This window comes from Tetrao urogallus (genome assembly GCF_951394365.1).
Source record: "Tetrao urogallus genome assembly, chromosome: 6".
NCBI lineage: Eukaryota > Metazoa > Chordata > Aves > Galliformes > Phasianidae > Tetrao > Tetrao urogallus.
This window is the reverse complement of record NC_136819.1, coordinates 2,417,073-2,434,294: the sequence shown is the minus strand read 5'-3', so window position 1 is coordinate 2,434,294 and position 17,222 is coordinate 2,417,073. Positions and strand designations below refer to the sequence as shown.

The following is a 17,222-nucleotide window of genomic DNA, read 5'->3' as shown; positions in this document are numbered from 1 at the left end:
CTGTACCTTCCTTCATCCTTAAAATTATTTTACCTGCTTTTAATTAGAATTGTCAAAAAAAGCTGATCATTTGACACCTACTCAGTCTGAGAACTTAAAAGTGTCTCTGCATGCATTTTATTGGCTTTAATGATGAATTTAGGGCAGCTTGCTTAGTATCATTGAAAACTGGAATAAAGAACTTCGACATTATGAACAACTAAGGGTTGTGAAATGATATGGCCATGCATAGTACCTCTTTTTTTTTTTTTTTTTTAAGTGGAAATTTTATGGATGTTCTTGCTTTCAAATGATTCCACAAGATCCTTTCCTGAATTTATAGCTAAATCTGGTACAAATCCAAGGGTTATTTTATGAATTTATAATCAGCACTGAGAAAAAGGCAGTGCTTACTCAGAATTACAGTTCTTGTTTTGCACTGTGCTGGTTTTCCTACAGACAAGAACAAACACCTTAATTAAAACATTGTCACCTGCTAAACAGGCAAATGAAGTTAAAGCTCTGCTGTTTCTTGCTTCTCTTGCCTTTTTTTTTTTTTTTTGTTCCCCTGAAATTGCTTGTGTGGATCTTCATAAAATCCAGTAAATTAAAATCTTCATTAAATGCTGTCCAGTGGAGGCAGCACAGCCAGGTGCTGTGGGGTTTTCTCTCAGTTGTGTCTATGACCTGTGGCCTGACCTTAGAGGAGTAATCTTACATCTGTTTGCTTCTGTTTCTCTTCCTGTTGTTGGCCTTGTCACTTAGACAGGATTCTCTTCACAAGGGGAACTAATGTGTATTTGTGTTTAATAAGCTGCCTTGCACTGTTGGTTATACTGCAGTATGAACTCAAATTTATAAAAATAAATTTGCAGATGAAACAGTCAGTGCAAAGCTTGACAGATAAAAAAAAAAAAAAACAACCATTAAGTACTAAAATATTTTGAGGGACTTGTTGTGGTCCAAACTTGATACCATAGGATTAAGTCAAGACTTTTTCAGATGTGCTTATTTAAATAAACGTGTTGAGTTACTTCCTTTGTTTCTCACTTTTCTTTGCTAAACATATCACTGTAATTAAAGTCTCCAAAGTAATTTAGAGATTTTACTCATAATTCTAAATTCTCTGAGTAGTGACTGCTTTGCCATCTTAGATATGAAATTCCATTTATTGTCAGTGGTAGCTGCGTTTATTCTAGGCACTGTGGCTTAAAATACTGTACTCAGTACAGCTTCACTTTATTCCTTAGGCTGTTAAGGCTGTTAATAGAGTATTTGTTCCTAGTATGACTTTTTTTTTTTTTTTTGTAGCTTTTAACTTCATAATTCTACTTAAACTATTATTCCTGCTTCCTCCAGGAGTAGAGTTTGAATGTCCTTTTCTCTTTTTGCTGCTCTAGTTGTCCCAGTCAAGCAGCACCGGTCAACCCAGTGATTCTTTTGTGGTGGAGCTCTTTCTCTTTGTTCCAGAGTCTCTCAGTGTTGCTCTGCAATCAGCTGGTTTCATTCTGTTGAGTAACATGAGGCAACTCTTTTCTTAATAGATAAATGTCATCTATTTAACAGTATAAAGTCTCTGTGCAGTAAGTGAAACTGGAAGGCTCTTGTGTTTCCTGAAGTACAGATAGGAAGCTGACCGTGCATTTGAAGGCAAAGATTATGAGTTACAAGGAAGCTTAGATGCTGTGTATTGAATAGGTTTCTTTCTCCAGATGGAGTAAAAAGCATGCGAATGTAAATCAAGGATTTGTTTGCACAGAAATGTTTTTTTGTAGCATGCAATACAGGCACCTTTGGTAACAGCTGAAGCAATGTTGGTGATCAGTTGAACATAGAGAAGATGAAATCTTAGTGCTGATTTTAAAAAATGTACTAAAGCTTTTCTTGGATGCAAAAGGCAAGATGCAGTGACCCGCTTCCATGCCTGAGAACCTGTGGTGGCCTTTCCTGCCGTTGACTGAAACATCACAGCATTAGTACTGTTGATCCTGTAACTTGTTTCTTGGCTCTGTAAGGCCTGATGCTTTAATGCCATCATGTTCAAGGGTACCTGAACTAGCCCACTCTAGAACAGAGGTGTATTTGCATGTGCTAGCACAGCCAATGGATGGATTTAGCACTGCTTTGCACGTAATATGGGCAAGTGGGGTTCGGTATTGAGATGCACATTGAAACCTGGAGGTTAGTACTTAAAAATGCCATTTATACTCAGAAGATAAATTGGTGTTTGCCGTTATTAAGGAAGTTGATGAAACCATAAGCTTGCTTATCAGCAAGAGCAAACCATGAAGTCTAAGCTTGAGTTAGTGGAGATATTAAAACATTCGTGGGCTTGCCAGCTATGATCACATTGGTTATACTGTATCTGGACCTAAAATGGCAGCAACTAATCCCATGCTACACCTGCTTTGAGGGGTGGTCTGTGAGAGTACAGCCTTCAAATGTGGAGAATGCTGTGAAGTTAAAAAGGGCACCAGAGGCACCTGTGGTAGCTATGTGGACTGTTCAAGTGAAATGATAGTTTAGTGGCCAAAACTGTGAGATTGAGTGAAACTGTTGCAGAAATAAATGTCTGTTTTGTTTTGTGCCCTGGTGGTGTGTGGGGGTGGGGAAGGAGGTATTCAAGTCAATAAGCACTGTTAGCTTTTAATTCCTGTTAGCAAATGTCTTTTGATTAGGAATTTACTATTTGAAGTTGGAGATAAGACACTGAGTGCCAGTTAAGAATTTAAAGATCTAACTACAGATAAACTGCCACATGATGGGCAGAGCAGTGAAAAGTTTTCAAAGGAAAACAGATGACTGGGATACATCCCCTGTTTCTTTGCTCGTGTGAAGAAATAGTTGATAGTGTGCTTCTGAAGGACAATATTTGAGACTAAATTGCATGTGTATGGCTACTGAAGGTTTTTACTAAGTGTCATAGCTATGAAGAGCCAAAAATGTAACGTCACAAATGAAAACTGGAATCAAGCTGTGATATTTTTCTCTGCCTTTAACATTTGTCCTGAGGTCAAAACTTGACGCATTTCTTTGCAGTCTTTTAAAAGTTTGACTGTTTAGTTCATGGAGGATATTCTAATTATAGCATGAAACAATCATAAACTGTAGTTCCTATGAGTACTATTTGATTGAGCTGCATGAGAAATTGGCTGTGCAATTTCGTAGGAGGTAGGTTATGAGTTTGAAAAAGATAATAAAAGTACCTAGGAGCAGTTTTGGCTGCTTGGACATGAGCCAGCTGTACTCTGTTCCTAAATCTGTTCAGGGTCAGGAATCGAGGGGGCTTGACCAATCCACAGCCTGTCTTGTAAAACTGCAGCCTGAAGCAAACACTTTAACCAACGCTTGACACTTTCCAAAGGTTATAATGAGTAAATAAACCATCAAATGACTCCTCTTTTATTGTTATGGTAGTCTTTTTATAAAAACCCTTAAATCCATGTAGTCCTAAGGCAGCTAATAAAAAATGAGCACTTTTAAGGTTTTGTGGCTTTTTGATACCTCATCAAAGTTATATACGGCATTATGCTCCCAAGTATAACAAAATGTTTTTCTCCTATTAAACAGCTGTTGGAACTTCTTAAGGGGAAAAAAAAAAAAAGCACTTCACAAGTTTTAAAAGCTTTCACTTCAAAATGGGGAAACTATAAATGTCCTTAGAAAGAAGTAAAAATGATGGATAAGGCTTATAATTGTTAGCGATTTCACATGAGAACACTTTCAGCATATAATTGTCATTCTCACTTTGAGTATTTACGATGTTTATTGTTTTTTTCAACAGTAGTTACGTATATGTACACATTTTTGAGAGCTTGCAGGTTTTCCATTATAATCTGGGAGTAAGTTGGAGGAGTGTTGCTCACATAGAGAACTTCAGTTCTTGTCCTCTCTAGTATTCAAAGCAAAGGGCTGAATTGAAATGGAATTTAATGCAGTTTTCAGACTTTATTTAGTTAAATGTAAAGGGCTCAGTATAGATGCAGTGGTGACTATTTATCAGTGGGCTTTAAAATGTGACGTGCTGTTTCCTAGATCAATTGTAAAATGTTAAATTTTAGTGTCCTCGTTAAATTTTAAAATATTTAGACATTTTAGAACAGAAATGGTGTATGTGTGTACTTGATTACAAATAATTTGTAAATCCTATTTTTTTACATGAAGCCTTTTTGTTAGTTTGTAATAAACCAACTTCTGTTTTTATCTTTACTAAAGGCTTGGTAACTTATTGATATAAGCCATCCCAGTTGATTTGAATGTAAGTTTGCTTTGTCAGGAATTAGTAACACTGATGTATGTTCTGCTGCTGCCCTTTAAAATATTCCACTCTTTTCCCTTTATTTCATGGTAAGTTTAATGTGGATAGATACCGGTTGCTCTCCAACAACCATTGAAATCAGTGATATTTTTGCCACCTCCTTCTCCCAGCTTAATTGCCCACTGCATATGCAGGTGTCTGCACAGAGGTGGAGGGTAAGGATCATTTTTTTGACAGACTTACAATGTACAAAACTTCTGCTAATGATGCATTGTTTTAATAGCATTTCTTGCCTAGGAGCTTAAACTGCTTAAGATTGCACTTCTGTAAGAAGCTATAAGTCAGCCTACTCTGCTTTTAGGAGAATATCTTACTATTTATTGTTTATAGATGAGTAAGGGAAAACAATCATTATAACCGAAGTATGATTTGTGAAGACAGAACTGAGGCACTGTTACTTTTTCCAAATGTTAAATGTATTTCTTACGCTAAGTCTTGAAAATCTTTAGGTTTCTTCTCTATCTATACCCTCTTGGTACATAGCAGGGAAATAAAAGCTAAAAAATGTAGCTAGTTCTCTGTGAAACAGATTTTAATTTTAAATACGTGTTCGGTATTTTCTGTGTGAGGTTCACATGAGTTTTGAGGTGTGCTTTTACATCCAGCATGTAACTCTTACTTAAGAGGAGCATCTTGTGCATGAAAGTGTATGTTATTTCTTGGCACACATCTGCTTGCTTACTGTATGTTAAATAAGGATATCAGTTTTCATCCTGGAAATTATAAAAGATGTCAGTATCAAAAGCCTATGTTTAAATCATCTTGGGACCTGTTTTGCCATTTTATTACCATTGATTATGTAATGAGACTATTAATCAAATACTACAGTAGGTGAAAAAATGTTGCAGAATCTTCTTTAAACAGCCACGCGCGAGTTGAGGCACTGCAAGTGTTCTCTTAAAAGCTTAACGCTTTCATTTGCACAGGATTTCAGAGAGAATTGCATTTCTGAACGCTTGAATTACCTGCTTTGGGACAGGAACAGTCTTAGATCTTTAAAGCATATTCATTATTTGGCCGTATGTAATAGGAGAGCAGGGTGTTGCTTATAATCATCTGCATCTAAGGTGTAGATGCTGTTGTCATTGTTTTTGGGAGGGGACTTGTTCTTCCTTTCAGCACTGTGTTTGTAAAAGGAGGACAGCGCTTGGGAGAGAAAATAAAAATAACACAGGGGAAACTGATTCCTCTTAGGAAAAATCTCATTTTAGTGCCAGAATGTTTTGGGAGAACAATAAATTGCTCACAGTTGTGATTACAGCAGGTATATCTTGTTATCACAGTAATAATTTGATTCTTGACAAGGCAGTTCTCTAAAAACAGGTGATGTAGCACACCTCCTGAACGGCTGCTGCTCCATCTCCTGGATGGTGGAGAACCTTTGGCCTTTAGTCGTGTTCTTTGCAGGTAGCTCACCTTATCAAAAATGCAAGTGATTATCCAGGAATTCTTTTCAATTTTTGTATCAGTCTGGCAGGTCAGAAGACTTACTGGCACATAAGGTTGCGATGAATGTTTCACTTTCCATTATAACGATGTGATTGCTGAGAGATGTCAAAAAGAAAGAAAAAGGGGGGATAAAAAGAAGAGATTCAGTGCTCTGAGTCAAATCATTGTGCAGTCATTAAGGTATCCCAAAGATTCTGATTTAGCTGTGATTATTTGGCATTGATTAATTGACTAGCCAGTGGCTTCCTTCATCAGGATGTCCAGTCACTTTTCAGCTGTGAAGTAAAGTTGAGTCTGTTTTGTTGCCTTTGAGCCTGGTTTTGTTGTAAGGTGCAGAACAAAAGATCTATGAAGAGCGGGCTGCTTCTGTCAACTAAGAGCTGGGATCCTAGTTCATAATGTTCTGCTGTTCACATCAATCTGTTATTAATTCAGCTGTTTCAGTCAGAAGACTTGCAGATCTGCTGTTTCCTTCTGGTTGTGCAGTATATAAGCGCAGTGTACAGTAACTTCTGTGTACTGGATTGTAAAGAAGGAGCAGTAAGAGTAGACAAACTATGTTGGTGTTTGATTTGTAGGTAACTGTCTTATTTTTAATTAGGAAACGGAGATCAATTATGAAGATCAATTAAGTAAAATTGTTGTGGAGAAACAAGAACTCGAGTGGCAGAAGGTAACTTTTATGTGATTTTTGTCTTTCAGCTGCTGAGATTTGGTTTTAAAATACTAATTTGGATTGTGGCTCGATACAATTCTTAAGTCGTTTTGTCACTTACAATTGTGAAATGTGGTAGGCAGTAGTTTGTCTAGCCATGCTGTAGCTTTAGTACTGATTTTAATTGTGCTCAATTTAAAAATCTGCTTAACAAAAGAATCTCATCATAATATTTGGCATGACTGGCAATCTTTTGTCAAAAGGGTGTTAATATCGGAGCAATGGAACACAAGGAAACTTGACACAGTAACATGGGGGAAGCTACATAGTAACAGCTCTGTACTGTGCCTGGCTTTGGTTAGTGCCATGGTCATTGCACAAACAACTTGTAGTATTTTGACTATAAGTTTTTTCTCTAATATTTATACATTTTTTTTTTTTTTTAACAGTAACTTACAAGGTAGATATACTCAGAAGTTTGTCACCCTTAACTCAGAACGAAGTTTTCAGTACAGTGCCTAACATTCTTTTTAGGGTAAGGGTTCCTGAGGTTATGCTTTCATAGGAAATCAGTTCCTTTCTCAAATACAGTCAAACCTATGACCCTTGGCACTGGGTCACAAGATAAAAGGCTTCACTCTGTATATTTTATGATCACAGAAAAAACAATAACTTCAGCTCTATCCTTGATCTTGGGATCTTTAACATCTTAGTAGTAAAGGAAGACTATTTCTTCTTGGAGTTCATCCTAACCATCTTAAATTAATAATTCCAATTATGTGCTTTTTTTCCCCAGAAGATATATATGTGCACACAGAAACAGGAAACATTTTATATTTATAGGAGCAGCAGTGCTTTCCTTAACATAGCATTGCAGTCCTTAATCAGGGTCCAAAAGGGGTGGTTCTATTCTTTCCCAGACCTTAACAGCAATTTACCATTTGTAGAAAGATGGGACTTAGAGTTAGCTAGCTGAAATTGTTTTGTGTTGGCTTTTTGTTTTTTGATGCTTGGATTTTAATTTGCATATGGCAAACCCAATGTAACCAATGACTTGTAGGTTTTAGGGACTTGGAGAGAGCACTTATGTCAAACTCTGGAGCTTCAAAGGAACAAGCTGATATGTGTTTCTGATTCTGGAGATTTAAGTGAGATGAAAATGCTAAGAAGTATGAAATTTAACTTGAATTTGTGACCCAGTTGTTTCCAAATGCAGAATCATTGACAGTAGTCAAAGTTCAGTAAGCAGACAGCTGCTCCTCTGGACTTTTCAAATATTCTTTTATATTTTTCCTTCAGAGATGCCTTTCTGCCAACATTTCTGTGGTTCAGTATGCATTCTGTTTTATCTTAAGCTCAGTGAACTGATTTCAAATAAAGAGAACGTAAGAGAATTTTCTGATTTAAGATAGAAATTTGCTTTCAAATTGTAATATTAGTTTTAAGAACATTGTTGCTGCTGTTGGGGGGAAAAATACTAAAGTAGGGAAAGTCAGTGGACAAAGTCTTTTTAATCTGGTAGGTGTACTCATACTTACTGTGGAATCACAATATCAAAGGTGATTTTGCTTGTACGTTTAAGAAAGTCACTTTCTTCTTTATATCCTGTGCATCACACGTGTCATGTGTGCAAAACACTAAATCTTTGAGGTAGTTATTTACAATCACACCACTTAGTAGTCTTAGGTAGGGGTTGTTGTTAAAACACATCACTTGAATGTACAAGAGAAAGAATTCAGTAATACTTTTATCAGGTTATAAATTACATCAGTAACAAAGTTGTATAGAAGATGACAATTGGGTTAAAGCAAATTTATATTTCAGTAAATTATCTGTCACTAGCTTGAATTTCTATAGAAGTATCATCTTAATTTGGCAGTACTGTGGTTATAAAATCTTATTATTCCTGTGGTGGGTAGGATTAATACTCAAAGAATACTTGATTTGCTGGTACTCCTGGATCATTTCTGGATTTTGAGCATAGTTGGTATGCTCTTTACCCGTTAATAATTCATGTTGTGTGTATTGTTTGATAGATGCAAATAAGAACCTTCTGAAAATATCTCACAATGAATGTGTACGTAAATATAAAATGCTCTGCCTTCACAGATTTCCTTCATACTCATGTCAAAGAATGCGAGCCCTCACTTGCAGAACTCGAAAGTAATGCCTGTTTGCTGCAGAATCTAACATTGTTTGTATCTGAAAAACTCAATCAGGGGAGAAGAGAATGGGCTTCTCACATGTGAAATGAATTATCAGTTTAGTTTCTCATCTGTCACTCTTTAATAGTCTGAATTTGTATTTAGTTTTGTACAGTTATTGCATAATCATTGCGTAATCATTGTTTCACAGTAAGACTTCCTAGCTGAATGCTCATCTGCATTTTGTGATAGTTGTTCTTGACTGCCTTTATTTTTTTTTTTTAAGTAGCTAGAGCTTCAAAAGAAGATCTAACAAAGATATCTTCATATTACTTCCCCTAGGTTGTGTTTTTCCTGTCTTGAGCATAGGAGTGTGATATTTAAAGATCTTAAAGGCTGCCAACTTGCAGAGTGGAGTATTAGTGTATGAGATTCTGATATAAAACAGTAGCAAACACAAAAATAATAGTTTATCTTCAACTCATTTTCTTGTGTGCGTATTTTTTATGTGTGTGAGTAAAGCCAGGCAGCAGGATAATTAAAGTAGGAAATCTTACCTTATGACCTTATGCTTAGTTTGTTCTGTCGTCCTTCAGCTCTTTTATGTGGCTTCTTAAACTACTAAAATTTCTCTGGAAAATAGACTAATTTTATATTTTTTTAAATGGAGGTGAAAATTAATATCCTGTTATGGCTTTTTGAGCTGCATGAAGGTACTGTCGTAAGGTGGCAATGGACATTGGATTGCTTCTGTATTTTGGTGGGATTGGTAAGAATTGCACTTAGAAGTTCCAGCAGGATGTACCTTTTAGAGGTGATAACTGCTGCCTGCTGCCAACTAGAAGAGAGGCCACTGTTGAAAAGATGGTTACTGGTTAACAAATATCTTGTCTCATCCTCAGGGTTTGCTTTCAGTCAGTGATGTCTTCCTAAAGTTATGTAAGAGAACTACTGTTTTTCTTAAAAGACCATGTATACGTTTTGCTGTAAGATTATGTTTAAAGGATTGTTGTTATTTCCCATGAGCAGGAAACTCTGCAGCATCAGACAGACACGTTACAGCAACAACACAAAGAAGCTATGGCAGCTTTTAAAAAGCAGGTAGCAATAAATCCTTCCAGCTGAGACACTAAGAGTTCAAAAAATGACAGCTCATAAAAATCAAGTCTGTTTTTAGATCCAGACATGCTGCAATTGACAGTTCTTCATAGTAATAAGCCACTCTCTCTGAGATTCTCTTTCCCAAAAATTCCTACAGAAACTTACTTAAAACCTGTTGTATGTTAGTTGTGTCCCCTCACACTCCCTCTTCCCAATCTCTTTCTAAAATGGCATGTCTTCCAGAAATTTTTTCATAATAATTGAGGAAAAATCTGCAATGTAACTTATTCAGCTCAATACCTGAAAGAGTGTCTCAGGCTTTCCAGTCAATTTGTGTTTTTATCCATTGATATTGAGCAGTGATAGGAATGGAAACTGTTACACGTGGGGATGAGTAATTTTATCACTAATGCTACAAATTTCAATCATATCCCAAAAAACAAGCAGTTCTTTCCTTTAAAAAAAGAAATGTGATTCACCAGCTTGCTGCTGCTGTAGAACGGTGTATTGTGTGTGTATATATATATATATATATATATATATATATATATATATAAAAGATACACCTATATAAGGGAAGTGGGCTATACAAAGTTATATACTGTCTTGTAAATTTGTGTGAATAAGAGTAATTCTAAGTGCAGCATTGATTTGTTTCTTTTTTTTTTTTTTTTGTGCCACTGAATCAAGTTACAGGCAAGGATGTTTGCCATGGAAGAAGAAAAGGTACTTCATTATAATTCACTGTTTACCAACTAGTGACACACATAGGCAAGTTATAATGTGATGTAACTTATGGAGCATGTGCTAAGTATATTATAACAAAGTATTTTTCTTGCTGAGGCCTTTACTAAAGTTACAAACTGTAGCTTCTTGAGAACTACTGTTATGCTTTCTTAATAATTTGTAAGATTTTCTTTATTAGATGTTAATATTTTAGTTCTGCCCTTGGCAGGCTTGTTGTAAGTGATGGAAAATATGCCATCATGTATTCATTTTTCTCTTCAGAGCAATACAGATGTATATTCCAAAATATTTAGCAGAGTTATTTGTTACCTTCATAACACTCTTGTTGTTAAGCTTTTATCATTAAAAATATGTATTCTACCCAAATCCTAAAGTACAGATTATGTTTTGAAAGGGAAAATGTCAACTTGCTGTGGAAATAAAAGAAAAAGAAATCAATGGATTGAAAGAAACGTTAAAAGAATTACAGGTAAATTATTATCTTCATTAAATAAACATTGTTGATATTCAGATAGTTTCCACATGCCTCCCTCCTACCCCAGAGAAAATAGTTATTTTTCAGAGGGTCTTTAAGACCATCCCTTTTAATCTACATGTATGCTCATACCTTACTTTCTAGCATTGAGTTTCTGTTCTAACCTTCAGCTTTAAGCATGCTGTGAGCTGAAGTTCTTTTATTCCAGAAGAATGCACAGACTCCAAAACCCAAATGTCATGTGAAATGTGACTTATTTTTCTTCCTGTTTTCCACAATCTTCCTTTATGTTTCTTCTTATCCCTGTCTGGAAACTGTGGTTTCAGAAATTTCTAAGCAGCAAGAACAAAAACATTAACACTGGACATCCAACTCACAAAGTTCCCACCTTTTGTATTGATTTCCATAGTTAGTTTCATCAGGAGCTTTCTGTATTTTCCACTTAATTCACTGCTACTTCTCTCTTTATTTTTATTTTAGGCATTGTCAGTACATGTTAGGGTGTTCAAAAAACACGTAGGACTAAGGACATGGAGATGTAAATATTATAAAAACCAAAATTCTGTGACACCAGTGGTGTCTGAAAAATAATGTTAATGACTTCCAATGTCAACCCTGTGTTTTTAAAACATGCAAGTGTCTTTATATCACACTCTTTGGAACCTCTATCTGAAAGATTGCTTTCTCCCCAGCGGAAAACCCACTTTATTCTTTTAGGATTTAAGAAAATGCTTTCATTCTTATCTCTGTTTAGTACAGGGATTGAATTTATTGCTGTAGTCCCAGTAGACTTTATTTTTGTGATACATGTCAGACAACATAGGTGTTATGCATTTTTCAAAATCACTGTAGATACAAATCAATGTAATTTTTTAAATGGAAGTTAAGTGTGCAGTTTAAATCTTTAAGAGGTTTTATAAAGTGAATCTACAATAACAGAAATAGTTAAACTCTTAATTTGAAAACCACGTTACTGTATCGGATTGGCAATTAAATCTTAGGTTTGAGAATTTTTTAGAAATCTGCAGTTTGTCTTCAGAAAAAAAATTGTTACTGCAATTCAATTAATAGCTCTTTTGTTTTACAGATTTCCAAATACACGTTACAAAAGAAACTGAATGAAATGGTAAGAAAGTAATAAAAGTAACAGTTGTTATGAGAAAAGAATGTCAGTTTATAGTGTAACGCAAATACAATCCCGCCTGCTTTGATGATGATGACAATACAAATAGTCAGAAGTGGCAGTATTTCCTTTGAATCTAAGCAGCTTTCAAATACAGTATTCTTAGTTTCTTGTGTTGTGATAGCTGCAGTTTATCATGCGAAACTCCTTGGTGCCTTGAAGTATAATGAGTGTGTTAGTTCTTCTATAGATGAGCACGGCGATCCTTTTCTCATGGGCGAAAAATGTAATTTGAATGGCCTAATCTTCTTATCCTTGTATTTGTAGAACCTAGTATTCATCCCAAAGTAGCAGTAGAGAATTAAGGCGATTTTTTTTGCTTTTGATTTTTCTTTAAGAAAAGTCGTCTTGTTCTTTTCTTTTTCATTCCTCTGTTCAGAATTACTTCTTAACATCAGTTCCCCTGAACGGTTTAGATTTCATCCGATCCAGTTTACTCCCTTTGACACAGAGAATAAATTTATATAGAGTGACAGCTTAGTTACTCTGAACCCGTTGTCTGTTTTAGGAAGTGAAAGAATGAGCTGCAGAAACGTTGCTAAGCTTGATTGAGTAAATGCTGTGAAAATTCTGCTGCTGCTCAACTGGAAAGTATAAAGATAATATTGTCAGACCATTATAAACTGTGATTTTAATTAAGAAGCTTAAAAAACTAGGGTCCAGTTTAGCTTTAAGTACCATGACATTTGTACTGAAAGTCATCTTCAACGCTACAGTGGTTTTACACAAAATATGGTGAAATTGAATAATGTGCCCTCTGACCTGGGAGATAAGGCTACAAGTTAAAGATCAAAGGCAACATAAAATGTTTCATCTTACTTCACTTTTAACTTGCGTTTATTCTTAAAATAAATTTGGTCGAGGGAGATGCTTAAAATATACAAAATTATTGAATTTACATTTAGATCATTGCACATATTGCCTTTAATAATTTGCAAGTTCAGTTTTCCATATGAATAAAAGTATTTAAATCACAATAACTTTTCTATAAGGTAGAAATACATTTATATTGCTTAAACAATTATCTTCCTTTCATATGTTTAAGCAAACTTTATCAACAATGATTTAATATTATTAAAATGTTGGTGTTCTGTGATTTAGATACAGAGTGTGATTACTAAAAATATTGAGTTTGGGGAAAAACTATTAGAATTCCTCTTTTGCATGTAGCACTAGACCTAACACATCTGGTCTGGCCATGTATGTTCAAGATGTAGAAGACAAAAACACAAGGTAAGTAGAAGCTCATTCTTTCTTGCAGCCGTACTCAGTAGTGGGCTAATACAGTTTTAGACTGGGACAGATTCTACCCATTCCTTCTGTAGTTCCACAGAAATAAATGGTGTGTTCAGTGGATCAAAAGCCCATGTAGAGTCTTTATTATCGTAAATGGCAAAATATTCAGAAATAGAGTGGATTTTTGAGACCAATGTACATTTCAGTTTGTAGCTTGTTTGAGATTAGATCTTGTTCTGGCTAGTGCTTTGAGAGTAAGATAATGCACTGTCTAGTTTATGTCTGGCACTTAGAAACCCTGCCAGTCAGTAAAGTAGCTTTTGTATGTGCTGGAGCTCGATGTGCCACTTTATTCCAATTTTGTTATTTAGTTCTGTTCTTATAATCTAGCACTGACACTGTTAATGTATTGCACATTGTTTTAGCATGTGGAGTTCTGCTCCCCACCCCCAGTGAAGTTTTGTGAGAATTATAGTGCTGATGTCATGTGTGTGATATGTGCTATAACTTTGAAAAAGTAGATGGTTTCTATTTTGTATTGAAAGGCTGTATAGACACAAAAAGCCTTTTTCTTCCTTTTGCTTTTTTATACAAAAAATACCAGTTTTTGTCTGTTACTGTCACTTTGCACATGATTGCATACGGATGCAGAAGTTTGCAGAATGACCACAACAAAGCTAGTTGTCTGATGGAAGAAACTTAAATGTGGCTTGTGCATTGTACTGTTTTCTTACTGCTGGAATGAAGGAGTAGCTAGAGGAAAATGGTCTTGGTCAGATCTTTGTTTCCTCCTTTGCTAATCTCCTGGTGCATACAGTGTAGAATGCTAAAGCTCTCTGAGAGTGCAAAACTAAAGCAAACATATTTTTTGTTTTCTACTCTGCAAGTAAAATTCATCTATTCATGCGTTCCCCTGTGAACATGCATTGGCTGATCTTAAGCACATCTGAGAAAGTGAGCTTTTAGAGTTACCTCTCTTCTCCACTCAATTTTAATTTTTAGTACCTAACCTTCAACATGTGTCACAATGCAGAGGAAACAAGAATGAGATGAGCTTTGGCTTCGAGACCAACTCTTGTGCGTGGTTCAGAGAAGTAAATGTGGAGTGGAAGTTCTCAGTGCAGTTAATGGGGAGATGTCTGTATGGCAGTGATTCAGTGCACTGATAGTCATCAGCAGAGGAGGTGGGGTGAGGAACTGTGAATGCTTGGTAGTCAGTCTAGTTGAACTGTATGTCTGTATTGATGAACTAAATGTTTGTGAGACTGTTTGAAGCTGAATTCAAGAGAGATGAAATGGCCTAGTTACATTAACCTCTGCTATTCTTTAAAAGAGGGAAAACTGCATCCAAATAAAAGACTGTTCTCAGTAGTCAGCCTTCTGAACTGTGCCCAGGAACCATTTGAGTGCTCTTCAGCCAAAGTACATCTGGGAATTTCTAACAACTTCACGTTATAGGTATTTCCTGAGAGCATCCCTGCCACCTGTAATACAGAGGTAGATACCAATGAAAAATAAATCCTAGGTGAATGAAAATGAATTAAAATATATAATGTACTTATCCTAGATCATTAAAAACAAACCAACTTAAAGATACATTTAATTCCTTTCCACAGTTAGGAATTTGCCTGTAATTACATCATGTTGTTTAAAAATAGTGTGGAGGAAGTGGTACAGCAAAAACTGAAGATAATGACTCTAAGTTGAAAAGCACTGTGAAGCAGAGGAATTGCTGTGGAAACGTTTTCCTGCTTGGGAGTTTTAGAGGCAGTAGTTCTCTGCAGAATTTTCATATATTCTTGCCTTATGTCTCCATTTCATAACAACTCCTTTGTTCCTCTGACACTTTCACCCCCCAGTTACCGCCTTCTGATTCACTGAATAACACTGACCAGTGACTCAATTTCCAGAATATTTTTGAGATAGGAGCAATTCCCTCTGTCTTCCTCCAGTCACCTACCTGACCCTGAGCTATTTCTCTGGTCTAGTTCTACCAAGAAGTGATTGTTCCTCAGCAAACCATATGGCCAAAATCAGTTCCACTCCCCATCTCAGCTTATCTTTATTACTGGTGGAAGCCAGGACAATAATTCCTGTTCTTGCAATATCACACTTTAGGAAGGAGAACCAAGATTCTGTGGGTCTTAATCCAGCTCCAGGTCAGATCCTCCCTATCCTGTGGAGACTCCCAGTGTTTCTTTATTGTCTCTTAATTATTTTTGTCCATGGAAGATTTCAAGATCTTTTCACCTTAATGAGAAGATCCGTGAACACAGGTAAACGAAAATGCTTTTATTTGTGCTCTGAGGCTGGAGAGCAGCTTGCCATCAAAAATCATTTTTAGACCAGTGGTAAACTCTTAATAGAACTTTTTTGAGGATATAGCAGGCCACTTCCTTTTCTCATGAGAGACACTAGGGAAATAATAAGGCATATTTGTACTTCTCTGGTGAGGAGGAGGGCATAATGCTGTCTTTTTGACTTAAGAAAGAAATTGGAAGAGCATTAAGAACATTCATACGAAAGTTCAAAGCCTCACATCTTGCCAGAAGTTGTTCAAGTTTCATTTTGATTAGGCTCCCTTATTCATCACTTGCTTAGAGTAAATACATCTGAATTATCAGGAGAAACACAAATGATCGTTTTCTTTTTACTTCTGTGAAGCCTGCATCCTAGTGTTAGTTAAGCACAGCTTTTCAAAAATTTCTGCTTATTGAGAGAAAAAAAGGAAGTGTATGAAAATTCACAGCCTACATTTTTGCACAGCGATTCTGTAAGTGGTGGTGTTTCTTTACCAGTGCTTCCATTATGACTTTCTATTTGCTGTGGTGTGTTTAATTTCATACCTTATAAAACATGAGAAATTTGTATTGTATATCCTGTTTTGCTAGCCTTATGTTGGTCATTTCTTTTGATTACTGTGAGCTTTTATTATCCTCTGATGCTTGGACATGTATTGCATTTGTTACTGTAAGGGAAGAAAGCCTTACAGAAGCTGAATAGTCTGGGCCAGATCCATCTTTGTGTAACCTGAATTTACCCACTGGAATGAATTTGGCCCAATTCATTTTCATTGCTGTGTTGCTCTGCTGTGGATTAGAAATAGACTGTCCTTGCACTCTCCCTTTTCTAATTATGATCATGAGGCTGGAGTGAGTGAGGCTGGTGGGCACTTCTGCACCTCACTCCCTGCTCAAAGCGTTTAGAGCAGATTGCTCAGGGTTGTGTCCAGGTGGGTTTTGAGTATCTTCCCCAGGTGGAAACCACAGCCTGTCTGTGCAGTGTGTTTCGATGCCTGACCACTAGGCACTGCTGAGGAGAGTCCATCTCATTTTTCTTATTCTCACCCTTCCAAGGTATCTGTACAGCTTCAACTGTGTGAGAGTCTCCAAGCTGACCAGTCCCAGCTCGGTCAGCCTTTCCTTGTGTCAAGTGCTCAAGCTCCTTCGTGGCCCTGTTCTTTGATTGACGTTGTCTTGGAGAAACAGGACTTCTGTTTGAGTTTGTATTTGTACCACCATGTAGCTCAAAACAGTTTTTCTTTGTGTACTTAACTCATGCTGTAATGGAAGTGTTTAGGTTCGTAATAGGCTGATGATACTGTACTGGTGCCTTTATAAAAAGAGAAAACATCTGAATATCATTTGCTTAATAGTGCCACTTTGGCTTGTGTGGGGTTTGGACAGTGTTGAATTCAAGGGATGTGCTACATGAAGGGAATAAGAATATGCAGTGCTACACTGAATGGTAGTGCAGGAGGACAGGTATGAACCACAGGCAGATGGAAGCACTATTAGCGTGCTAGGCTGTGTTTGCAGTACTTTGACAGGTAGAATAGCGTGCTTAGAGTAAGCTGTGTAACAAAGGAAAACTTGAAATCAGCTTTTGAAAACAGTTAATACAATCCTGCATGCATTTATGAGAAAGTTCTCCTG

The 17,222-nt window shown here is 36.3% G+C and overlaps 1 protein-coding gene across 1 annotated transcript in view; it reads left to right on the top strand.

Moving 5' to 3' along the window:
- CCDC73 (coiled-coil domain containing 73) overlaps positions 1-17,222 on the top strand; it is a gene marked incomplete at both ends in the record, with an annotated part of 53,142 nt that overhangs the window by 10,153 nt on the left and 25,767 nt on the right. The window contains 6 exons of the mRNA XM_079537018.1: positions 6,348-6,430; positions 6,665-6,758; positions 9,575-9,646; positions 10,337-10,372; positions 10,788-10,862; positions 11,956-11,994. Of these exons, the coding sequence (XP_079393144.1) occupies positions 6,348-6,430; positions 6,665-6,758; positions 9,575-9,646; positions 10,337-10,372; positions 10,788-10,862; positions 11,956-11,994 (399 nt within the window). The remainder of the gene's footprint in view (positions 1-6,347; positions 6,431-6,664; positions 6,759-9,574; positions 9,647-10,336; positions 10,373-10,787; positions 10,863-11,955; positions 11,995-17,222) is intronic.